This window comes from Lampetra fluviatilis, chromosome 50 (assembly GCF_964198595.1).
Source record: "Lampetra fluviatilis chromosome 50, kcLamFluv1.1, whole genome shotgun sequence".
In the NCBI taxonomy this organism is placed as follows: domain Eukaryota; kingdom Metazoa; phylum Chordata; class Hyperoartia; order Petromyzontiformes; family Petromyzontidae; genus Lampetra; species Lampetra fluviatilis.
In genome coordinates, this window is record NC_136324.1 from 2,001,947 (window position 1) to 2,028,395 (window position 26,449).

Consider the following 26,449-nt stretch of genomic DNA (forward strand, 5'->3'; position numbering starts at 1 on the left):
TGCTACGGTTGCCTTGTGATGGAACATAAAAGACCCACCCACTTATATATTTGATTTTAAATTACAAGAGACATGCATCACGTACAATTTTTAGCCAGCACGGAGACAAATATGGCCCAGGAATGTGCAACTTGTGCTGGTAACTCAAGTCGATGCCGCATGTTTTGCACACCCGATGTGCAGCACACTGAGAATGGAGATAATTAATTTAGAATCTCTCCTCCTTTCACAGCAAATGATACATTTTGTAATGCGTATATGCAGGATTCATGTGACCTTTACAAAGCACAACCTTATGTGTAGATAAAGTAACGTTGGAAAGATTTCAATGCGTAGTCATTTAAGTTTTTAGATTTTGCAGTTTGCTTCGATGCAACCGAAAGGTGGATTTTAATGCAAATTCGTATGCGTGATTAATTCGCAATCTCAGGGGGCTATGGTGATTTTGATATATTCTGGCCAAGCCTGTGTGTGTGGATATATATCTTGACATTGTTAGCTTCATTGCTCGATTTCAGGCGTTGCAATTGCAGCCAAGGTCATTGACTTAGAGACATCAGCAGGTTCATAAATTTAGTCACAAGACATGCCAACCCTCTGTGACTTGCTGTAATTTCCACAGCAGCCACCAGTCATTAAGTTACAAAAAGTTGTGGCTGCACTTGTGTTGGTCTCAAACTCACGGTGTTAAAATAAAGGGTTATATACACAATATATATGGGGGGGGGGGGGGGAAGGGCATACGAGCCCCTTTATAAAATAAAAAAAAAATTGGCTGGTACCTTTTAATATCGCAGTTTCATGTAGGTGTATAAATGAACAGTTTTAATGAGACGCAAAAAAAGAGTCGCATCAATTTAAAGCCGTGGCTATTTTCACGCCGGGTGTTTGACGCATGAGCATGCTCGCAATGTGAGCTGTTCCCCCACATCCCTCGCTAAATAAAGGAGTCGGGGTGAGCCTGCGCACCCTTTTAACATCTCGTTTTCAAAATTCTTAAACCGTGTGTTCAGACTAATGACTAAGTAAGAGGTCCCCTTTGCCATCGTGATAACGCGACCATTTTAATTATGGCTGGGTGGAGGTAATATAGTCCATGACCAAATCAACCGGAATGCGCCCAATCTCGTCAAGGTGCAGAAACTAAGCAAGCGTGAGTCGGTTTAACATGTGGATGGGTGACCACACCGCCATGCACACACGGGTGGTATAGGCTGCCGTGGGGCTACATGATGGGCAGCAGAGAGCAGTTAGGCAAATTCAATTGCTGTACTGTAATATTCTCCCAATGTCTGTGCTTCCCACTTTCACCAGCGTTCTGAATTATGGCCAAATAATTCCCACCACTAATTCGGCATGGGGAGGCCCTCGTCCAGCAGTAGATTAACAACGGGGTTGTGGACATGAACGTGAGGTTATCACATTGTAAATTCATCCACGGACACAAGACACGTAGACACATTACTTGTAAAAAATAAAAAAAGAACCGCCGTGGAATTAAGCGCCTGGTGGTGACGTAGGGCGCTGCGTGAACATCCCCTTCTCGGGAGCGTGGATCGAGATGATTTCACTGAACCCGCAACTCAGGAAAATGCACACAACCTCCAAGCCATGGAGCACAAAGCCACTCCTTAACAGCAGAGTGCGAATTTTACATAGCCCACACGTTGGCAATGCCATTACTGTCACCGCACTGACATACGGCTACCCGTTATTTATGTCCCTGCGTCACGGCAGCGGGCACTGAGATTATTGCGGGAACTTTGCTGCAAAGGACTTGGACCACACGTGACTGATATAATTTAAACGGGGCTTGCAATCGATACATATACAGTATATACGGATTTAAGACTAAGTCAATATAAAGCAGAGGTCGCAAACGAGTTTTGATGCCTTACCCGTACCCGGGCGCACCAGGGTCGCAAACGGGTACCCGTACCCGTACCCGGCCGGGTACGGGTAGCCGGGTATCGGGTAGGGTACGGGTATCGGATACCCGATTGCGACCTCTGATATAAAGTCACCAAATCTCGTCAGATCGCGCAAGCTGATCAGGGTTGAGCCTCGCTTGTTACTTGGATAGGTGACCCGCAGCAGCTGGGCTTGCCAGATGTTGTAGGCATTGGGGACGTGGGGTGGCCAGGGGATGGCACTGCTGAGCGTTGCCACCGCGTACGCGTCAGAATCCCTCGTGGTCATTTGGATTCCTCCCAAAAATACCCAGCACTTGTTGACAGAATTGGTTAAACCGTGCCAATGCAGAAGACTCCCCCCCCCCACCCCCTTAAAAAACGCCTTGGGATTCCGTGAATCTTTCCTGGGTAAAATAGTTGGTCGGAGCAGTATATTTATTACTCTTAATATATTGAGTTTGTGGACAAAATTTCAGCTTTTGATACAAACGACAAAAGCAATATTCAGCCGAGCCTCGATAAGAGGAAGGGCAAAGGCATGAACACAACAATGGTAAATAAATGCTGACGTAAATAAATATTGGAACACCTCTAGCCTAAAGAGTGAACTTCAGCGCTGAAAACAATAAGTAGCAAAGGCATATTGTTGGCATAAGCCAGGGACCTTGGGCTAACCAGATGCTGCGCTGTGAACTAAAAAGCTTCTGCACTTCATCACGCCTGACATCCTGTCTTCATAAGATCTGCCCCATACACAATGGCCACAAAACAATGCTTCGGGATATGCCCACAAGTTACATGGTTACTTTTGAATTGAATTAGATCGCAACGTATTTAATTGCATGAACTGAAGACAAATATAGCGCTGCATGTGAAAAACGCAGGCTATTATGGAATGCTTTACGGCCAATCATTCATCACCATCATCATCATCGTCGTACTGCACAGGTTTCCAAGGTTGTGCTGGATAGCACGCTGGCGTGTTTTCAAGAGGTACTGTCTATTCAATTCAGTGAAGAAGCTCCCAACGTCAGCATTGGAACGCAGGACACCATGCACGAACAACACGTGGAACAACTAAAAAACACGTGAGAGACCGATCGTCGTCATCATCATCGTCGTTATCGTCACCATCGTCACCATCATCGTCATCACCATGATCATCGTCATCGTCATCGTCGTCGTCATCACCATCGTCACCATCGTTATCATAATATGCAGTCATATGTGCACTGTGTTCTGAACCTGTAGAATTGAATTCCGATTCCTGGCCAGGGCTAACAAGGCCGCCATGGTGGCGTGATGTTAACGACCTCGTCTGGTATACAGGAGGTTTGATCCCGACCCTGACGCCTGTAATATTTTGAGTTTGCATGTCTCTCTCCCCGTGGTGCCGTGGATTTTTCTCCGGGTCCTCCCGTTTTTCCCTCCACATTTAAAATCAACATGCGTTTAGAGTATTTGGCTGCTATTGATTTCCACGTCATACGCCACTTCGTTGAGCTATCAGTTGTGATAGCCAGGTCGCTTTCGAAAAAAAAAAGCTACGTAGCTCAGTGGGCCTTGCCTGGCGAAATAAAAAATTGTTCATAGTTTAGTTTGATTGACAAGTGACATCTGAACCGGTCCTGACCTAACCGCACCATCGCCTTCACAAACCTGCACTGACCACCAGCATGGTGAAATATGGTGAAATATGGTGAAATATGGTGAAATGTGGTGAAATATGGTGAAAACAACCGTGACGGCTGGTGGGTGGGGAACCCATGGCCCAGCAGTAGATTGACAAGAAGCTGTGCAGTATTACTATTATTATTATTTTGCACATAATATATAGAGAGAGATTTTTCGCTCGCATAAAGGAAGCATGTTTGATTCACGTGCTTGCAGATGATAATGGTCCTGTTGAAGACACTCGGCACAAACATTTCCCGAGGAGGGGGAAGCAATCTCATTTTCTCGTGCATTTCGAACATAGAATTCCCTTGGCTGTTGTGTCGTCAGGTGTCGTTCCTTTGTCATGTGGCGCCTGCTCGCCTTGGAAATCTTCACACGTCGGCGAGGGGGGTCGAAAGCAAAACATTACGGGGCGATTTAATTGTCGATACTTAATCTAGCTGGATTACTTACAATGAATCGCATTGCGGATGGCACGGTGATGAACAAACCCTGTACCTGAAGACTGAGTAAACCTTTTATAGATTTCAAATCGTACAGACAACACGGAAACAAGACCATCGGGTACGGCCTGATGAGACCGTCATGGAGAAGTGATGCTTGTGAGGAGCGCCTGAAGCGATAGCAGCATCACAAGGAGGTCAGGCGGCCATCCCCGACGCCTGGCTACCTTTGTTTTCCAAATGCTGATCATGATACACCACGGTTGGTTCTTGTGTTTTGTTTTTTCCGGGTGCACGCAATGCCGAAACATCTATAATGTCACAGGTAAAGGTCGACTTAGCTTTGTGAGTGACCAAAAAAAACATACTCTCCCATTCGAGGCAAGATAAAGAGTTGGGCGAATACAAACATATTTTCGGGACGTTTTTAATCCACTGCTGGATGAAGGCATTTCAACACGGTGTTAGTTATGTGGGTTGTATGACCATACATCACCATGCTGGTCCATCTGGGTTGGTGAAAAGGGTGGCTGGAGGTGGGAGTGTTGAACCGGCTCAGGTATCACTCGCCACTGACCACTGCTGTGAGCCGTGCTAGGAATTGAACTCAGGTTGCCAGGTTCATTGTGGAGTGCGCTAACCACTGTGCTACTGTTCAACCCTATTTTTTTTTACTATGATTATTCTTGGGTTCTTTCGGTAAAGTCACATAGATAGAAAAAAAAAGTGAGCATACTGGCAGTCTATAATGTAGACTTAATCTGGTTCATTCAGTAATAAAAAATAAACACAAAAACCACGACGTTTCAATCGCAACACAAGCGTTCGTCATCAAGAAAAGAAGGGTTAGCCTCTAAAGGCAAACTTTTATAAAGGTTTAGAGATGGGCGTAGCCCAAGTGTGTCAGCAGCATGGGCGGGGCACCTAATGTTAATATGGGAGGAAGCAACGACAACGCAGTGGGTCTACACCAATCAAAGGGCTGCCAGACAATCATTGTACCGAGCTCCACACACCCACACTGCTGACGGTGAAGGTTGACAAGAAAACACAAATCAAGTCATGACCCAAAGTGATTGATGACATCTTTCCAATGACTGCTGAGTTTGTAACCATCCTCTCGATTGAAATTGTGTCTGTATATATGGATGACTTCATGAACAAATCTTTGTTGATAGCCAGTAGGCTTGCAAAGTACCATCGTCTTAGAGAAATCTAATTCGTGTGAGCCAGCCGCATTAAAATAATGATCAGCCACGGCAGAAGTATTGGTCCTACCGTGTTTCAAATCTGCCTTGTGCTCACGGACACGGTCCGAGACATGTCGTTTAGTTTCCCCAATGTAACTGCTGGCCGCAGGTACAGCTTAGTTTTTAGACGCCGGGATATTGCATTTCAGGAATCTTGTCCTTCACAGATGGGAGCAGATCACAAATTTTATGCACTGTGTTAAATCAGACCTGGATTTTGTGTTTGTTCATGATTTGGGAAATCTTTTGGTTACCCATGCTATGTTTGGCAAGGTTATGGATTTGATTGGATCCTCAGATTTTTTTTTATTTCTATCTACGTGACTTTACCAAAAGAACCAAAGAATATGAATTCCTGCAGTCACGAAAGTTTTAAGTTCAAATTAATTATAGGTATTGCGAATAAAAATGAGAAATCATCAATGAAACAGGCCAAACATCCCCATGCAGGACCCTCCAGCAAAAGAGTCTAAGACTCAGTGAGACTTGCCTAGGTAAACAAAAAACAATAATTTGGTAGTAATTTAAATTATGTCGGTGTGAGCATCAGTTCCTGTTTCGATAATAATTGTGTTTCCTTCGCGATTGCATTAACACAAATACAGCGAAAATGTATACTCTGTACATAATGCAATAAACATGATTATTCTGAGCAATGTTTGCTGTTGGCTAGATTGACTTCCAACCTCATTAAGAGTAAATATATAGTGCTTTAGCCTAATCTCCCTCTCTCTGTCCAGCATTTTGTAATTATTCAACAAGCACCACAGGCAGCTGGCATCAATCCAAAACGACGGTTAGGGGAGCACAATTAGTTTTTCCTCAATTGCATAAGAAACCTTTCATTTTCTTAATTCGCCAATTGCAAAAAATATTCACCAAAGCTCTGCCACGTAATGCGATCTCTAGAAAATAACAAAGCGTCATACGAAGCAGGCCGCAGCCTCTGAGGGCGCTCGCGTGGACGCGCGCACACGGCAACGATCCCAGAAGCTAAGCGGGGATTAAGCCTGGGTGACTCTTGCATGGGCGACCACAACGGATAGCACGTATTAAAGGATGTGGGGCTATGTTCTGGGCATAAGGAAGAACACTGTGTGTTTAGTTTGTTGTCCTTCCCCCTCGCACCTCCGATAAGCACGGTCGGTGACGTACGGTGCGCGAAAGAAGTTCCCACAGCTATGCACCACGTCTTCACGAACCCGCGATGTCGAGCGTTGTGAACCGCGGTCGAAACATCATCACAAACCGCATTGCGTTGGGAGGCCCCCGTTCAGCAGCAGATCGACAAGGGGCTGTACGCACACGCGCACACGCGCACACACACACACACGCGCGAGGACTCACCGCGACTGGCGGTCCATGCTGGCGACGCGGAGGCTCTCCCAGCGTGAGTTCAACAGGTTCATCTGCTCGCGCACCTCGCTCTCCTCGTCCTCGCCCAGCTTGCCCTCGGCCAGCAGCTGGTTGCCCGCGTGCAGCACGTTACCCACGCTGCTCTGGTGCGACGTCAGCTCCAGCATGAAGCCCTGGGCACGCGCGGAGGGCGGGCGGGCAGGCGCCGAGGATTAATGCGTGGGGAGTGGAGGGCCCGCGTCCGTTCGGGTTACATTGATGCACCGCGCGTAGAGAAACCGCATCAACCGTAATTCTTTTAAACGCAATAACACCTCCGCTCGCACATTGTACACGCCACTGTTGGCAGAAGGGACGCCACCCGACGGGCCTCTAGAGAGCTGTTTCGATGGTTATTTTGGCCTACTCTTCCACGCTGGTGAGACTTTTTTGCAATGGGCTGGAGTGCACTCGCACTTTGCCCCACTGCGAGTGATCAGCCGATAGCCTAACTATGGTGTTGTACCCATTCATACCGATGGGTGGAGAGAGGCTGGGGGTATTTAAGAAACTCGTACCTCTGGATTGGAAGTCCAGTGTGCTAACCGTTGCAGCACGGCAGCATAACGTTGCAAAAATAAATATAAACGTGCAAGACAAGAACACTAATTCCAATCTCTTTGTCAATTCACTGCTGGATGAATGCCTCCCTGTGCCGTGTGGGTCACCAGGGTTGTCGGGATACACTTCGCCATACTGGTCAGCGAGGACTCGTGAAGGGCTGACCAAGAACCGGATAAGATAATCTCTTGCCACTAACGTTAGCCGTGACCGGGAATGGGACTTACGTCTCCGTCACAGCTCAACCCGCATATCACACACATGACCTATGTGCATGACTTACAAACATTACTCAAACCATCCTCTCCTGCCATGTATAAGCCTCTCTCCATGTTAAACCTCAACAAAAAGATCGGTCGGTCACAATGTCGAAATGTCCCTTTCCTCTCGGGGACACGAAGAGAAATCCCTGGTATCATTATGAATTCAAATAATCACATGCAGTAATCACACTGCATTACATAATACAATGTTAACTCATGAAACATGTAACATTGACGCATTCAACCACCCATACTTATAGAGTATTACCAAATGTACTTTAAATACACATTCATAACACAATACATGAAAGTCGATATATTACAGGACAAACATTTAATAGACAATGCGCACGTTGGTGATGTTTTTTTCAGGGCAGTATATAACGCGAGGCAAACGCGCACTCAGCACTTAACAGACATAACAAAATAAAATACTTCATGGTGCGCAATAAATATTTATATAAAACACATGAACAACTTCTAAACATAAAAAATGCATAGCGTGCAAAGTACCCAATTTATGCAGAAATACGTGTGAATAAAAAGAACACTTTTACTGAAGGGGTAATTTAAGCCTGCTACATATACCGAGAACACAGCTCAAGCGAAACTATAACCATTTGCATACAATGTTCATTCTAATTTGCAATCTTCCAAATTTAATCACATTGCTAATGTTTTGTTTAACAACTCTCACCAGGGGTGCCTTAATAATGTGGCTCCTCACCAATTTCTCACGATTAGAGAAATAAAACGAGGTGGGGGCGGGTGGGCGGGGGGGGGCATTGAATTGACACCACAAATCAGTGGCATTGGGGCAAGGAGGGAGTCATGAACCGCAGCCTTTGGTTTCAAAGCATCATCACCAGTCGGCGTCGTTAGGTGCCAAACGACGCCAACTAGGCCCATCGCGAAGGGGGCCTGTTTTCACGCCGTGGTGCCGGACTAACCGGACATTTGAAAAATACGAAGAGGTCACCTCCAGCGCTTTAACCTCGCACAACCACTGGAACCAAAAGGGATTTGTTGAGATGGCCTTTAGAACATGCCGCTGAGAAAAGTGTACCGCAGTCTTCCGCTTTGCCACTGCGCAAGAGAACGATCTGCAATGAGCCCCCACCACCATCACCACCACCACCACCGCCAAACCACCAACCACGCCGACACCCTTAGAGGACAACGCCATTACTCTAAATCGTTGGGTAATGGAGGCCAGCAGGGTGCTGAGCAAAAACGGATGAACACCGAAGAGCAGGAGCCATGGGACACCGTCTTGATGGAATGGAGGAATAGAATAGGTGTGATTGCCGACTAAGTTGGGGGGGCGAGGGAGGGTGGGGAGGCGGTGACACAGGGAGACGGTCGACATGTTATGCCGACACGGTCGGCGCATCCCGCGCAGTTCGCGCGGGCGGCCAAGGCGTGTCGGAGCGGGGACGAGCGTCGCCAAATCGTTCCCTCGTTTCAATCCCCAGTTGGCCGCAACAATTAAGGTCGCGTCGCGGTCGACGTTACTGCCGTGGGATGCGCGCCACTCCCCCGGGTGTTGGTCGCGCTCTTTGGGGGTTACAGGCCTACGCCGTGTTGGTTTGACGATTCGGGAAAAAAAGTAACCTGACGGAAAAGTCCGACGACGATTAAATTGCAGTATAAAAGGCAATGGGTAAAGGTGCAGGCGTGCAATTGCTTGCTCACGCCATTGCCGGCGGAAGGGCCTCCACTAGAGGCAGCTTTTACGAGCCTCGAATGGGTACCTGTGTAAACATCGCCACGACGGAGACAAAGGCGGCCGAGCGTGGTGCAGGCCACCCTCGTGTGCCGTGCCGGCCTTCATAGGTGCTACTCGCGAACAGCAATCGCCCAAACAGTCTGCTAAGGCTATGCGGGGGATCTATTTATTTGCCTTTTCTGCAGCAGGATGCACCCCAGTGACATTTAACATTGGGCGACAGAGGCCGTGGGCAATGCCCGCTAGCAGAGATTATTGCCGCGTTTAGTCTGCCGCTGCTGCCGCATCACACGTTAGTGGGGGGGCGGTCCAAGTCGAACTGCCAGTGGATAATCCGCTTTGCCATCTCAGGAACTCGGCATCAATCACAAGGCTCAATGGCGGTGTCAAAAACGGGGCCACTGTCTAAGTTGCTTCCAAATGCCGGTTAATGCGGCTTCACGCTTAGAGGCGGCACTCACGCACAAAGTGAATGGCGCGTCGGGAAGAAGAGCGCTCGTGAAAGGCCGCCACAAACTTCGCAACCGTTTTTGCGGTTGCCCTGTACGACTCTCTGACGCGCTTCCGGATCGCGCGCTCCTGAAGCGGCGCTGCCATGCATCACGCACATCGGAAGAGGCAAACTTCCCAAACACTGAAGCGCGTTAGTGCTTCTCGCGAGCGACCTACGGACGGCCGGCACGGCACACGAGGAGGTCGGTGGCCAGCATCACGCTCGGCTGCCTTTGTTTCCACCAGTGGCGATGTTCACACACTGCACTGGGTACTCATTTGAGGCTGAGTCGACCTAGGGAAGGCCAAGGACCGGTTAAGATAATCCTCACTGGGGTTGGCCGTGAGCACGGCTCGAATACAGGGTCGCTGGGTGCGTAGCGCTGCACGCTGACCGCTGCACTGCCGCTACCCCTACACGCATGCACAAAAACAAAGATCCCCCGTATAGTCTATAGACCGCTAGGGTAAGTGCTGTTAGCGAGCACCGATGCAGGCCGGCACGGAACGTATGAATGTATGTATGTGTGTTGAACATATTTTGCACCACATGTAGCCCGCAGTGGTAATCAGAGGTGTAGAGGAAGGAAAATAAACTAAACACAAAAAACAGTTCTATAGAAATGAGGTTTCAATCTAGATGATTTAAAATTGCATAGCTCCAGTGGCTTCCTAACATCGGAAAGAAGAGCGTTCCAGACGACCACAGAAGCGCATTTGAAAGCACGCAATGCGGTTAACCGTTTGTGTTCGATGGCCAGCCAAAAGCCGCTGCAAGGATGACTGGAATTCGCGTGATGGTTAACGCCCCTTGACGACATCGCCAAGGTACACGCCACACCAGGTGCTCATTTGAGACCGAGTCGCACGCGCAGATGTGCAGACGCACACACGCACGCACACACACACACACCTCGTGCGCGTGGAACTGCTCCTTGACCTCCTCGACGTCGGCCGAGATGTCGGGCTGGCCCTGCAGGGTGTCCTCGGCGGAGAGCAGCCAGGTGAGCACCTCCTCCAGGGCGCCCTGGTAGCTCTCGAGGTCCACCTCTCCCTCCAGCTCCGTGATGGTGCTGGGCGTCTCGGGCCGCGAGCTCGTGTTCTCCTCCTCCTCTGACGTCACCATCTGCACCTCGCGGCGGCGCGGCGAGCAAAACGGCGAGAGGGTTAAAGGTGCGGAAATAACGACGGCGGTAAGAGAGGGGGTGGAGCGGGCTGGTGGGGAGGGGGGGAATAAACTCGAAAACAAAACAGCGAAAAGTGAAAATGCATAGGTGCGATCGCGGCTGTGCCGTACAGCTCTCCGGCGTGTTTGCGAGATTGTGCTGGCGTGCTTAATCGAAATGATGTCCGACGTTTCGCTCCGCATGCTGGGTTGGAGCTTCTTCATAAACTGAATTCATGTTCTGTCAGGAACCGAATTCAATCATCTCCCCTTCATGGCCCATCGGTATCGTGCCAGGATACACAACCATATTTGCGGCAGCATCGATGTCTCAAGCGCATCGCGAGCAGGCCAGCTCAATAACATCTCCGCCGAATCCCAGCCTCACCCTGAGCATCGGCTCCTTGAAGCACGCCACGTATAGAGCCTCACTCGGGCCGCCATCAAAACCTTGACAATGTCAGGCAAGGCAACTGTCATTTGGCATCATTTACCCGCATGGCCCGGTAAAAAAAGAAAAAATGACCAAAGAAGTTTAAATGAAAATCGCAATTGAGAATGTGTGCCAAATTTTTAAATGACAAAACATGAATGATAAAGATCAAGAAGAAGCTAGTCCTGATGTTTTTTTTGTGTCAGGGTTTTACATTTGAATTGCATCAGCAGTCTTCGTATCTTTATTGTGGTTTCACTGAAGGGAGAGTACCATGGAGGTGACGAGAGCACATCTTTGGCCTGGACGAGCAACTTAATCCCCTACACAAAATCACACGGGCTGTAAACCTGGCTTCGAGTCGTGATTCGGAGTCTGCTGAACAGCGAGCAGCGTTCACAAGCAGGTGTAACAGTCTCTTTAAAAATCAGTGTTTGGCAGGACATCCTGAATTTTACAAGAGACCACTCGCCACTGCGGCAGTCGGCGTGTGCGACACTTAAATCATTGCAGCCCACATCAACGCGATGTAGAAAATTCCACAAGGATTCTATTAATACAAATTTACAAAGAACAATAGCAACTTTTTTTTAAATATGTGCTTGAGTAGGCAAAACATTACATTGTTGCAATGCTTAGTGTCGGTGTTGTCTTGTTAATTTTAAGTGCTACTCAGGGATGAATGGTTCACAATGGCCAAACAAAATAAGGTCACGGTGGTTTGATCATGGGTTCAAGTGAGCAGAAAGCCTTTAGAGCTTAAGCCTCTTATTCTTTTGGACTTCCACAGAGACCTCAACCGTTCTGATTCCCCTTTTCCCATTCTCTGTGCTATCCAAAGACCCCTGAGCACAGAGCCTGATCGTTAAACTCCCGGGCTGAAGCAAATTCGTTTCATTGAGGGAATTGGATTGTGCTAAGTCAAAGACCAAGCCTTGCCCACTGCACCCCAAGTGAATGAGCTATTCCTGACTCCGGAATACCAGAGCGTTACGCGAGCAGATCTAGTGTACGATACACGGCGCTTACGTGCCAATATGACATCCACCAGTTATCCTCCAAGCCAGACACTGACCAACACAGATCAAGTAAATCGTGACTCTAAGCCGACAATTTTATTTTGCATTTGAGGACAAGAGTTCCGATGAACGTGTATATTAAAAGGGAAGTTACATATACAAGTTAGTGGCATGGAAAACAAGCCCAAGTATATGTTTTGTTTTCCTGATCAATGCAGTTCCTGGTAAGCAGCAAGTGTTGAAAGAAAACATCTCATGGATAACATGAAGCCACGTCATTGGAACAACTTACGAGGGATGAGAGATCACATGAATTACGGAGTGGAGACAAAAAGGGAAAATAAGCAGAGGATGGACAGCGGAAGACACGGCAACGGAGAGATAATAAGTAATATTTAAAAATACTTTTTTTTAAACACGCTTTAACGAAATGTACCGTACTCGTAATGGCAGAACTGCACAAATCCACGAAGTGGCCGCAAAGCTTGCCATAACGTAAGGGGCCGTGGTGATTTACAGCCAACGTGAGTTGAGCGTGGACAATAGACCCAAGCTGAAACATAACATATAAAAAAGAATGTTTAAAAAATATGTTTTTTAAAATAGAATATAGTAGTCATCAGTATGACATAAGTGTACTAAGTTTGCAATCGATACCACATTGGGAAGTGGGTTAAAATTGAGTTACAAGATTGGAGGATACGACAACAACAACAGAGTGAGTTAAATAAAAGCGTGTAAAAAGCAAAGAGTTTCGAGGCCACTATTGGACACGAACAACTAAATAAAGGAAGATATAGAAGGAAAATTCGTGGAGGTCCTTTGCCCAAGAGTGTAAAGTTACAGGCTAACAACAAAAACAACAACTGAGTATGTATGCCTCCATATACCTGCGCCGAACTCACTGGTCTAACTTATTCACTTGCTCCTAAAGTTAGAAACGTAGCACACGCAAGAATCGCTCTGTTGACTGTCTGGGCCACAGAGCTTCCTCTTACCAAGCACCATATGATTGGAACTCGTCAAATTTAAATATCAAACTGAGTACCTCTTTTCTGTGCACTTAGTTTTACACCTTTTATAAAACGGCGCAGAACGCTTTGCGCGTAGGTGCGATGGTCAGAAAATGGCACCACAAATCTGGAGAATGGTAGTGCAGCGGTAAGCGCGTTGCGGTACGAACCCGGTGACCCGAGTTCGATTCCCGGTCACGGCCAACATCAGTAACGATTATCTGAATCGGTCCTGGGCCTCCCCAAGGTCGACTCAGCCTAAAATGAGTACCTGGTGCAGTGTGTAAACATAGGCAATGGGGAGAGCGTGGTGCTAGTCACCCACTCCCTCGTGTGCCGTGCCGGCCTTAGTAGGTGCTCGCTAACAGCACTTGCCCCAACAGTCTGTAAAGGCTATATGGGGGATCTTTGTCTTTGTATCTTGGTCTATAAAATTGCACCACAAATCTGACAAACCTGAAATTGATTCCAGGCCACGGATAATATCGGTGGCAAGCAATATCTCAACTGGTTCTGGGTCACCCACTTCAGCAACCCACGCTGACCAGCATGGTGAAGTATGGTCAAAAAACTCCCGTGAACCGACACTGCATGGGGAGGCCATTATCCAGCAGTGGATTGACACATATCTGTGATGTATTATTATTTGTACCATGTTTTAAGTTTGTTTAGTTTTTTTGTAATCTTGTATTCACGACATATACAATGATCATTTACTGTGGTGTGCAATATTAATTATATAAACTATGGATTCAACTAAACTATGTTGATTTTAACAGGTAAGGACCACGAAGCAATATCGCTGTTTTTCAAAATTGACAAATGATAACTCAACAAAGTGGCCTATCACGTGGAAATGTATCGCAGCCAAATACTCTCAAAGGCATGATTCTACATGTGGAGAGAAAAACCAGAGAACCTGGAGAAAAAAATGCGTGACCACTGGGAGAGAGACACGCAAACTCCAACTATACAGCAGGCGTGAGGATCAGGATTGAACCCATGACCTCCTGTATACCAGGCGAGGTAGTTAACATGTCACCATGGCACCCTAACCATTACACCACGGCTGCATCCATTGGCAAAATATAAGCTGGGAAAAGGTCACTGGAGTCTTCCTTGTTGTTGAGCTTGCAACGTTAGTCAGTAACTTATTTTTGGCAAGATTACCGATTCCATACTTCTAGCTGTACATTTTTCGCGAGTCTGGGTGACAGGGGATTTAAAACAACCGCTGTGATAATAGTAACCACATGAGTAACGTTGTGTATGCTCCTAAGTAGGTGTTGGGTTTTTTACCTCAACATTTCGCAACTTTTAATAATCTATAAATTGCCTTCATTTAATCTCATCTGTAAATCCAGATTAAAACGATAAATCAACCTTATGGCGGGACCCCATGGTTCCGAATAAACGGAAGTAAAAATCTAAATGTATTTATTTATTTATTTGTGGCAACTCCGTCCCACCGCGCACATGAACGCCGCGACCCGCATGGCGCGGATCATTCTGTTGTCGTGTCGTCCGACGAATGCGCAGAAGAGCTGAACAAGCGAATTCACTCCATGCTCGGGTATGGGCACGTTGATTCTAAATGTGGAGGACGCGGAGAAAAATCCACTCAACCACAGAGAGAACATACAAACTCCAAATATACATGCGTCGGGGTCGGGATCAAACCCACGACCTCCTGCAAACCAGGAGAGGTAGTTAACATCTCAACACCATGGAATCCTATATCTACGTTGGTACATGTACAGTATATATATTTCTGTACCAACCTTGTAACTTTTACGTGGAACTCATAAATCACTGCCATCAACCGCAACAGAACATTAACAGGCCGATGTGAACATCTACTTCCCGGATGACAAATTAAAGGCGAGCCACGGTGCAATTGTGGCCATATCGTGAACCGCAGCGGTCTGCACTTCTGCTTTCAACGGAGGAGTCGCCAAATGACACAAACTCTCTCCAGGAGCCCTCTTGTGTCTAGCTGACCTCAACATCGGCATTTATCTCCTGAACGTATCGCCTTCATACGCAGGAATAGAACTGAAATCTTCGTAGGACCCCCTTGGAAATTAGTTGTGCATCTGTAAGACTTATTCCGGCGATATTATTGTGAGCACTGTAGAATTAATCATCGGTAAACCAATTATATTTGGCCAAATAATAGTGTGGAATTCCACCTTTGTGGAAGCAATGGTAGAAGCTCTACATCCTTGTGCCAGGAAGTTAATCTCTCCGCACGACAACCTAAACTGGTGGTACTAATCTTGATTTGAAGCTTTCGCCACTGCAGGAATCCATACTCTTTGGTTCTTTCGGTAAAGTCACGTAGGTAGAAAAATAATAGATCACGACGTTTTGATCGCAACACAAGCAATCGTCATCAGGTGATGACGACTGCTTGTGTTGCGATCAAAACGTCGTGATCTATTATTTTTCTACCTACGTGAATTTACCTAAAGAACCAAAGAGTATGGTGGTACTAAATTTATCAAGCGTGGAGAAATGATGGGCTGAGTCATCTCGCGACTGGAATTTGAATCCACAAATTTTCAATGGCGACTCAAGCGCTCGTCACTGTGCCATGTCGCCCGACTCGCCTCCCTCTGCGGTCAATATAACAAAAATTAAAAATCGAATGAATGTGTGGGGTTTGCGTTCACCCTCGTTTCGCTCATTATTATCCAGCAGCCAGCAGCCAGTAGTGGAGAGATCACGGCAGGAATGCCCTCCACAGTGAAAATCACGCGGCAAAACACAGAGCAACACAATCCCGAGCTAATTTGCGAAACAATTATCACAGCAGGTAGCCACGTGAATATAAGCAGGTGTTATGTACTTGTGAAGAACACAAACTCAAAAGTTGTGCCAAGCAGCAGGGACAAATGCGTGCACACATTCGACAACACACTTGGAGTCAAAGACTTCATTATGACCGGAAGAAAAGTCAGTGAGATTGAGTGGGGGGGACCCGTCACGAGAAAGCGTGATGGACCGTGGTGGGTGAAAATAACAAATGAGTGGAAGTCAAAGGAGGGGGGATGTGCCCAGAGAAGCATCTATCCAGGAGATGGGGTGATTAGGTGGATTTTAATATCCATCATATATATGACAAGTGGCCAAGAGCTTTGAAAGGCCTCCATACACCACTGGATAAATCCAGGTTAATCGTGATAAATTATACTTGTGTAGCTTTCATTGATTGACACAGGATTATCAACCAACACTACGTTACAATCAGAAATCCATTTTGGATTGACGTAGCTACGTTTTTTGTGTGATTAACAACAATAAAATTGTGCACTGAGAAATAAAAAATAGAGTGCGCTCCATTCATGAGACCTACGTAAGCTGCAAGAGCGAGAGACAATCAGGAGCTGACAAGCTGAAATTGTGGACATAACTCTGCAAACGATGTCTCTGGTCAATCAATGACTACATGGGTAGACTTGTCTGTGTGTGTACGTGTGTGTACTCAGCCTCAAATGAGTACCTGGTGCGGTGTGTAAACATCGCCACTGGGGAGAGAAAGGCGGTCGGGCGTGGTGCTGGCCACCCACCCCCTCGTGTGTGCCATTCTGGCCTGCATAGGTGTTCACTAACAGCACTTGCCCCTACAGTCTGTTAAGACTATACGGGGGATATTTGTATGTGTGCGTACGTGTCTGTGTGTGTGTATGTGTGCGCCATGGTCGACGTACTGTGATATGATCCCGGCATCCCGAGATCGATGCCTGCCCACGGCCAACTTCAGTGGTGATTATCTTAGCCGGTTCTGGGCCTCTCCAGGGGTGACTCTCGGCCCTAAATGATTAACTAGAAGAGTATTTAAAAAATCAGCGTTGGAGATACAAAGGCAGCCCAAGGCGTAGTCTCTGGCCATTCGCCCCCATTGTGTGCCATGCCAGCCTTCTGCTCCAACCGTCTGTTGCAGGCTAGAGGGGGATGTTTGTCTTCGCTGCATGTGCAAGTACGTGTGCTTCAGCAAGTCCAGAACATTGCCTCTGTACGACTCGAGCAGGTGGAATCACCGCCTCCAACCGCTCTCTCATCGCGTTTGCCTTTCGTGAGCCTTGTGATAATACCCGACGCAAACTGTAACACTGAGCGCATATTAATATGCTGACCGGCGGGGAATGGAGAGAACATATTTTAAATTATTCAATCCAAATGTTAAGATTCTGTTCAGTTATATTAGCGGTGGGGGGGGGGGTTGGAGTTTAATAAGCAGCAGAGCCATCCCCTTAAGTGAGTTTTCTATCAAACATCAAAGCCACCCATGAACATCATACACACCGTTGGCCAAACACACGCTATGCCACATGTGCTTTTAGCCGCAGTTACTTCGAATAATATTCAGCAAAGCAGTAGCTTCTATGCCAAAACGACATCAACTCATAAATGCTCTCAAATAATTTTGTCCACTTTTCATCAGCAGCTCCCACGTAAAACAAATTATCGCTCATTTTGACTTTGGGTAATATTACGTAATGATATTATTCACCGACTGGCCTAATGTTTCCCGTTTTTTTTCAATTTGCATTTTAATGGAACTTGACAAAATAGTGTGACAATATGCACACAAGACTTCGGGAATAAAACCGTAATGATAGTCTCCAGATGATAAGACGCTCCAGAAAGGAAAATGTTGACTCAACTTGTGTCACGATGCACCTCAAACTTCCGCTTAACATTTCTCGGGGGGAAAAAAGTGCATCATATTGAATATGGCCACTTAAGATACCAAAAAAAAAATGTTGCAACGAAATACGAACACGAGGAATAATACTTTAAAAAAATTAATTTTACATTCAGCTTGGGCTGTAAGGCAAGCACAGATTCTGCTCGCTGCTTATGTATGCCCCCAAAAAGACACATGTTTCTGCGGGATGGTATGCAGCAATGAGAGGAATTGTCATCGGTGACCAATTCCCAAGGGTGGCATAACCACAACTCATTGCTACACACCCTGTAACAGTTTCGAGATTTACTTTCAACAGGCTCAATTAATCTCTGCTAATGCCCAATAAAAAATAGAAACTCTCAGACATTGACCAAAATAGTATATACCGCAAATATATTATGACACTCTTGGTTACATTTGGTTATATTTTTGCCATTTTCAATATACTTTCACGGATGGTAACGCTTCATTTCCTCTTTTATAAATGGGAGGGATGCGTGCAGGTCAAGATAATGCATTGCAAGGGTAAATCAGTTGTAAAACGATTAGCACATTGCGCTAATAACCCATTGAACCCGCGTTTGCTTCCCGGCCATGATACTGGCGTGGCTAACTCCTGTAAATGATTCTTAATCATATATACACCCAGCTTAGTGCTGATGCATTTGTTACTGGGTTTACGTGGCTCCATGCTATCGCATGCCTTCATACATTATGCATATAGGCTGCTATTCATTTTCCCTTCAGTATATATATACACATTAACAATAATAGGGTCTCTGCATGCCATGTCAGTCACGGGGCTTGATAACCATACTTCACCAAGATGCTGAGAGTACAGGTTGGTAAGAACCGGGTCAGATGCCAGCCAACAATTATTTTAGCTGAGATCGGGAATCTAACTCAAATCCATGGGTGCAGAGCACAGTGTACAAACAGCTACACCATGGCAGTGAGTAACCAAGTCACAAATATTATTTGTTTGCATGTGTTATCTTGGATTACTTACAAAAAATGCATTCATGCTTTAAATTAAACGTATTTCAATAAACATGTTTTGAGCTGGCTTAACATCAGAATTAGTTTTTTAGACAAAGTATCCCATTTAAATATAATCCCATGAATTAAAGTAAAATGTGTGGGCATTGTATGAGTAACTGTTGTAGAATTTTATAGCTCACTGAATAAGAGCATATTGATAAACTAAGCTGGGTTTGTAAATGTCTATAACACTATGTAACACAATTTTTGTTCCTGGTGTAAAAGCCATAAGACAGAAAGTGAATGTATTATTTCTGTGTATACATTTGATGTACCGTACATCTGTCGTAAATTTGTTGATGGACTGGGCATACTCGACTTGGTATATTCCAACTGTTTAGAACCCCCCTGTGGTTAGACGCTCCGTTGGTTGAACCCATGACGTCACTTCCGGCCTGACAGTATAAATGGGAAGGCAGGGAGAATCGCCAGGCAGGAGCGAGTGGACACAGCCTCTGACCACCGCTGTAGGACAACGTTAAAACGTTATGCATAAAGTAGGTGGACAGGCGAAAACATAACTTTGGCAATAGCTCGTTTTGTGCAACTAAGCAATACATAAACAGCTTGATTTAAGACACGTCAAACACGCATCAGACTTATTGCTCCCAAATGTTCAGGCGTAGCTTATTTTTTGGTTCAAGGAAGCTGCGCCTACACCTGGGTAGTAAGTGTTATTGCATCTAGATTTGAAGCTTTCGTGACTGCAAGGATTCATACTCTAAGGTTTTGTACTTGGCCCTTCCCCCCTCTCCAACCATTATATAAACGGAGTGGTAGCTCCTGCAATCTCTCATTTACTTGATACAGCTGTCGTGGCTGTGACGGTTCCACCTGAAGACGGAAGCTTGTGTTGCCTCCGAAACGTCGTGATTTCTATTTTATTTTACTTTTATTAATTTAAATGTATTTACCTACGTGACTTTACCGAAAAAACCTAAGAATATGAATCCTTGCAGTCACGAAAGCTTCAAATCTAGAACAAAAGAGAAGACAAGTGTTCTCTTTTAGCCCCGCCCACCCCCCAACACGTTCCATTCATTGGCTACCACATTCAGATAAGCCCCTCCCCCCTCTCCCTTAACTTGTATTTAAGAGCTTGTCTCTTGGAATTTTGCCTCAATTGATACAGTAAATCTGGCTGTGACGGTCCCACCTGATGACGGAGACTTGTGTTGCCTCCGAAACGTGATTTATAATTTTATTTCTATTCATTTTTACCTACGTGACTTTACCGAAAACACCTAAGAGTATAGTGTTATTACAGGTAGGAACAACAGGTTCCACACTGCCCACCAGGGATTATTTGTCTGTCGTGCATATCTCCTATTGGTCTCCTATTGGGGCACGTGGTCGTGCAAGACCAGCCCCCCCCCTGTCGTGCAGGACGGAGGAACGCGTTTCGTAATCGCTTATGAAAAGTGATTTACAGTTTAATCGTAAATCTCAAAAACTGCTCGCTTCTAAATCTTTTGTAGTAATTGTTGTAGTACTTTAGTATAAATACATGTTAATTTTGATTCATATTGTTTTTTTCTGACTTTATGTGAACGAAAAGACACAAATTCGCCCGTTTTCTCATTGAAAATAGGTACATTTCAAAATATCACTGTCCTGGTCACAAAAGCAAAGTTTGTCAGGAATAATAGGCATTTTCTGTACTTTTGAGGCATAAGCAATTAGGAAATAACACTTACTACCCAGGAACTAAAAATAAAATTAGTTACACAGTGTAATTACAACCATCTGAAGCAATAAAAAAGTGTAAATTGATTTGGCATCTTCATGGCATAAAAATGCTCTTAAATCCCCGTTCAAACAGCGCAGCACACATCCAGGCAGTAATTTTCTCTTTGTAAAATCGCCAAAGCAATTTTCACTTTCTTGTCATTGCTGTGCCTGTTATGTCAGATAGATACACGTACTGATTGCCGAGAATAATTGTTACTTATAAACACTGCCGTTTGATGATATATCAAATATGACAAATATAACTTTTAGAAACATGCAATGTCTCTGACGAAGCGTCACCTCACCTACAATTTCCGTGTTTAGAATAACAAACACAAAAGCCTCCCTGAGATCTGAGCTCCTCCTGTTAGCAACCTGATGATGCTGCTGCACGTAATCTCCAGAGAAGCGTCGCACGCGGGTAAACATTGTGAGTTAGCTCCCCAACAACAACAGCACCTTGTGGTGCTGCTGAAGCAGTCATACATTCACAGCACGTTCGATTCAAGTGACACTTTTATTATTTGGCTTCATCAGCTGGAGGAGGGTTTACGACACACTCGTTAGGTCATGGCGTAAATGCTTTGACAAATGAAAAGGATACAAAAAATACTCGTAACTGATAGTCCACCAGGATTGCATGGGTTCACCTCGAGATGAGAACCACCTGGAAAAAAAGTCCTGCAGCGATGTCTTTCACGCTTCATTAAACTAAAACTGCATTGCATTTGCAACTCACAGTTGGGCACAAAGCACACCGAAGCGGGAAGACGGAGCGAATAATACAATAAAAATATTAAACAAAGGTTCAACCCCATGCCAATGTATCCTCGCTTCTTACCAACGCGTATCCAATTACGAATCAACATTTGCGCTGCATGTGGGCATGGCTGGCAGAGATTCACTCGAGCTGCAAGCCACAGATGTGGCCTGCGTTGCACAGCAACTGTTATGAATGTGGATTTTCACTTTTCCTGTGTTAGCAAAGATGTTTGGGAGGGGGGAGATTGTTTTGCAGTTGTTAAAATGTAAGTCAAAAACTCTAAAATAACTGAACAAAAACTTCCCCTCTATCTCGGAACATCTCACTTTGTCTTACGACTCTTTTTGTTCAAGAGGGCCCACCCCTCCCCACCCCTACATTGGGATGTTTGTTTACTGCAGTGGTGACAATCCATTGGGGTGGTGGAACGGAGCAGGAATTAGTTGTTTGGGGGCTGCCGTCACGTTCCTGACGAGCACCGCGTTCAGCGACAACGTGTAACAGCGAAGACAACTTTACCCAAAATAAAAGAAATGTAAAAGGTGGGATATGCGAGGTACGATGCATGCGGTGAGATGGCGGGTCAGATATGTGAGAAGAGGGTACGCCGCTGCGTACTCTGTAATTCAGCTCAGACGGGGCAGCTCAAGAAAGTAGTTCGTCGTCGACCGCTTAGAAACCATGTTATAACGGTGCACGTTCCGCGCTATAACGGCGTGAATTCCGCGCTATAACAGCGCGGGTTCCACGCTATAACGGAGCATGTTCCACGTTTTGCGAAAATCGCTCCCTCAAAGATGAACGACGTTATAGCAAACACGTTTTGAGTGAACACGTGGTAACCGAGGACTTACCAAACATATATTTAAAAGAAACAATGCTGTTTAATTGACGAGAAGGATTCCTTCTGTGAATAGCTTTGAGTGTTATCCCCTCGTAAGCACGGACTTTCTCCAGGCACTCCACTTCTGTCGATGCCAACACCCCATAAAGGCGTATTCACCATCGTTAAAACACAATTGGACTTAACGTCCCTAGATAAGTGATTGTCCCACAATCACCCAACCTCTTAGCAAAGAAAACAAATTGCAGGTTTCAGAGGCCAAATAATGTATTTACATTAACGGATGGAATACTTAATGTAGCAATCATTTTATTGCCACAGCCTGAGTTTAATGTTATATTGGGCCATAAATGCACATGAGTTTTTATTTTTCTCCTCCAACAAACACCAACATTAGCAGCAGCAGTGGTGCCAGTATGAATTACCCCTCTGCTCTTGTATATAAACTCAAACTTGATCTGCTGCTCAAATGAACATTCGAGGTGAAGGTCAACTCCTGTTTACGGCCTTGAGCCAGTGGTGGAAGTTCCACGTTCCTATGGCGGAAGAGGGTGGGGGCAAGACTGCTCACCGGCCGACCAGTGTTGATTTCCTAAACAGCTCTAACTAATTTTAACACGTAGGATTCCGCGACCTATTATATTTCGCGACCTATATTATCCATGAGGGTTTTTTTTTTTGGGTCAGATCCCATAAATTACGCAATCTGGTGGCGACCTGACCCAAAAAAATCCTGTTATGGATAGTGCCCATTATATTGGCTTCTTTCGTTCGTTCGACGGGAGCTCTCGCGATGGGACGTCCAGTTCGGCCACCCACTCAGTGGCCTCCTGAGCTGCCGACTGGGGAGACGAAGTGGCTCTCACGAACGGGGTCTCGGCGGGCAGCAGGTTGACGCGAAACGTCGTTCCCGTGTCATTTAAACGACTCGGGGGGGGGGGGGGCGGTGGGCCGAGTCAACCACCAAACAGCCTTTCGATTGTGTGCCGCTCACTCTCCTGCCGATTAATCTGGCCGGATCTGCTCTGTATTCAGCCTATTTATCTTAGATCGCCCGCGTCCGGTAATTGAAATGTATTTCCGAATGCTGTAATCCCCACGGATGAATGCGCTCGCAAACTTCTATATGGCAAGATGCGAATAAAAATAAAAAACTATCCACAAACACCGAGCATTACACGGGAAACGTTACAATTATTTTTCTGGCAAAAAAAATCAGCATTCAAAGAGTGGACGATGATGCAGAGTGGAGGGAATAAAAGTATGCCTGTTAAACAACCTTTACACACAAATCTTCTCAACCCACGCTGCGTTACATTGCAAATTAAACACGGGCTTTTGGGTGAAGCAAAGAATGTGTCAATATGCAAACGTGTTTGGGGAAAAAAATAACCTTACACATCTGTCTACGCTAACTTTTTGATTACTCGTCACACATCAAACGTTCGTGTTGATAAACTACAGTGCCCAGTTCACTTTGTAGAAAGTTAAAGGCCTCTTGGCTCGTTCATAAATTACCAGTCACTATTGATGTGCCCTTCATGCACTTGGCCGCATGACAAAACCAACGTTGCTAAATATTTTATGAATACACTTATCCCTCCAGGTTAGCTGTAGAGCTGCTTGAACATGCCGGCTCAATATCTGCAGATTTATGACCGGAACCTTTGAGCCTTAGCCTCTTGCTACTTTGCTTCAGCCGTCCGTCCGCCCGTCCGAATGAGTGCGTGCCCGCTTAGCTGTGCATGCGTGAGACAGCTCGTCCCGTACATGAGCTCCGAGTGGTGGGACAACACCTCCAGGTCTGCCACGCAGCCACGAACCTTAACTTCCAGGTCAAGGATTTCACCAATCAGCTACGATACTAGGGCACTCTGTCCGAAGTTACTCTAGACGATTCTTTACGGCACTCAAAATGAAGTGAAATGAAGCAAGGAGTAAAAAAACATGCATCCTCGTGAAATCCGGAATTTCATGATTTTGTCCCCGGAAATATTTAATCATCAGTGATAACAACGTTTTCATCAATTTCACTCGTTTCCATCAACTGTTTACCTCGAAGCAACATGACTTGACTAAAGTTGAGAATACATTGGCGAATCTTTACAAGATTTGATGTGACCCCCACGCATAAACAGAATACCAGATTGACGAACAAAGCGATAACCACTTAATATTTAACTATTTTTATTTTACCATATAAGGCCCAGTGAGTTACATAGCTCTTTTTCAGAAGCAGCCTGGCCAAAAAGCATAGCTCAACGAAGTGGCTTTTCACGTTGAAATGTACTGCAGCCAGATACTCTGAACGCACGTTGATTCTAAATGTGGAGGACGCGGAGAAAAATCCACTCAACCACAGAGAGAACATACAAACTCCAAATATACAGCAGGCTTTAAGGGTCGGGATCGAAGCCACGACCTCCTGTATACCAGGCGAGGTAGTTAACATCTCGCCACGGTGGTGCACCTACTTAATGCATTAACGCTCTCAAACGTAGTTCAAAAGCGTTTCAAACAAATCAACCTCAAGACGAAGCAATTCGATTCAGTTTGGACAACTGAAACAAAGGAGTATCTTGTTGCTTGATTAAATACAAAACTGCATTCAAACGCTTGTTCGTTTGCAAGTGTGCAAGTATCCGATTGCAAGCGCGTCTGCTCATAGGCACGATGTATTTTGTTCCCCGCGCAGCCATTCGTTTCGAGCAAAGCAAAACAAATGGTCGACTGCCAAAGAGCCCACCGGAATGGACTCGGAGTGCAGCCCAAAGGCTCCGGGCCATCCATCATCGAGCCCACCAAGCCACGCCAGGTACGCATTTCGCCCCCCTTTTACATTTAATTTATAATTTCATTTATATACGCGCAAAATGTAATCAAAACCTCAGATTGCGTTCGATCGACACTGGCCGCAATTGCGTCCTGTTCCATGAAGACAAGTAGCGCCGGAGGGCACCTAGCTGGCGACGAGGTCGACGTGGACAAATGTCGGATCGTTTTTTAACACATTTGACCCCCGCTTATCTGGAACGTTCACGTTCCATTTCCGGTGCAGTAAACGATGCAAAAAAACATGAACTGCGAGTTGTTGAACTTTGTAAAAAAATATATATTAAGGGTATTGTATAAAGTAAAGGCAATATCGCTATTTAGTTATAATTGGTGCTGTAAATAGAAAAGCAATGCTCTTGGGCAGTTCATATCAAAGAAACTGTTAATATTAAGTCCAGCAACATGTGTCACTCTTGCTCCATCCATCAAAGGAATATTATTGAGCTGTAGGTTGCCGTATTCAGCTCAAACTTGACTATGGTTACAAATATTGATTGTCCTTGTGGGTTTATTTCTTTCTTTCTTTTTTGGCACCAATCTTCAACATACAATACCCATAAACACATCAATCATCAAGGTTATGAACGAAGAAATCTACACACATTGTGAACGTCACCTGTATAACGTAAAATATGGCCAGTGGTGCAGCATATATAAAAACGAAACTATTTTTTATTTGACCAGGTAATGCCTACTCTGAGCTATGTAGCTTAGAAGCGACCTGGACACAAATAATCGCCCAACTAAGTGGCTCATCGTGTGGAAATGTATAGCAGCCAAATACTCTAAACGCGCGACGTTGATTCTAAATTTGGAGGGAAAGACCGGAGGACCCGGAGAAAAATCCACGCGACCACGGGGAGAACACGCAGACTACAAATATACATGCGTCGGGGTCGGAATCGAACCCACGACCTCATGTATACCAGCAGAGGTAGATAACATTAATCTGTGGCCAGGTTGCTTCTGAAAAAGAGCAATATAGCTCAATGGGCTTTACCTGGTAAAAAATAAAAGCTTAAGAGTTGAATTCTCAACATTGGGGAAACAAAAGCCGTGCGGTGATGGCCACCCGACATCTTATCACTTTGCGCTAACTTCAATAAGTGCTCGCAAAACACACTGCACTTATGAACCTGGCGACCCGAGTTCGATTCCCCAGCCAGGCGAGGAATGCCTGTATGTA

At 45.6% G+C, this 26,449-nt stretch overlaps 1 protein-coding gene across 3 annotated transcripts in view; it reads right to left on the reverse strand.

Annotated features, from left to right (window-relative positions):
* The window catches only part of LOC144948610 (dystrophin-like), a 639,922-nt gene that overhangs the window by 387,880 nt on the left and 225,593 nt on the right, over positions 1-26,449 (reverse strand). For all 3 annotated transcript variants that reach the window (XM_078878206.1, XM_078878207.1, XM_078878208.1), the window contains 2 exons: positions 10,637-10,849; positions 6,631-6,812 (listed from right to left, as the gene is read on the reverse strand). In XM_078878206.1, the coding sequence (XP_078734332.1) occupies positions 6,631-6,812; positions 10,637-10,849 (395 nt within the window). The remainder of the gene's footprint in view (positions 1-6,630; positions 6,813-10,636; positions 10,850-26,449) is intronic.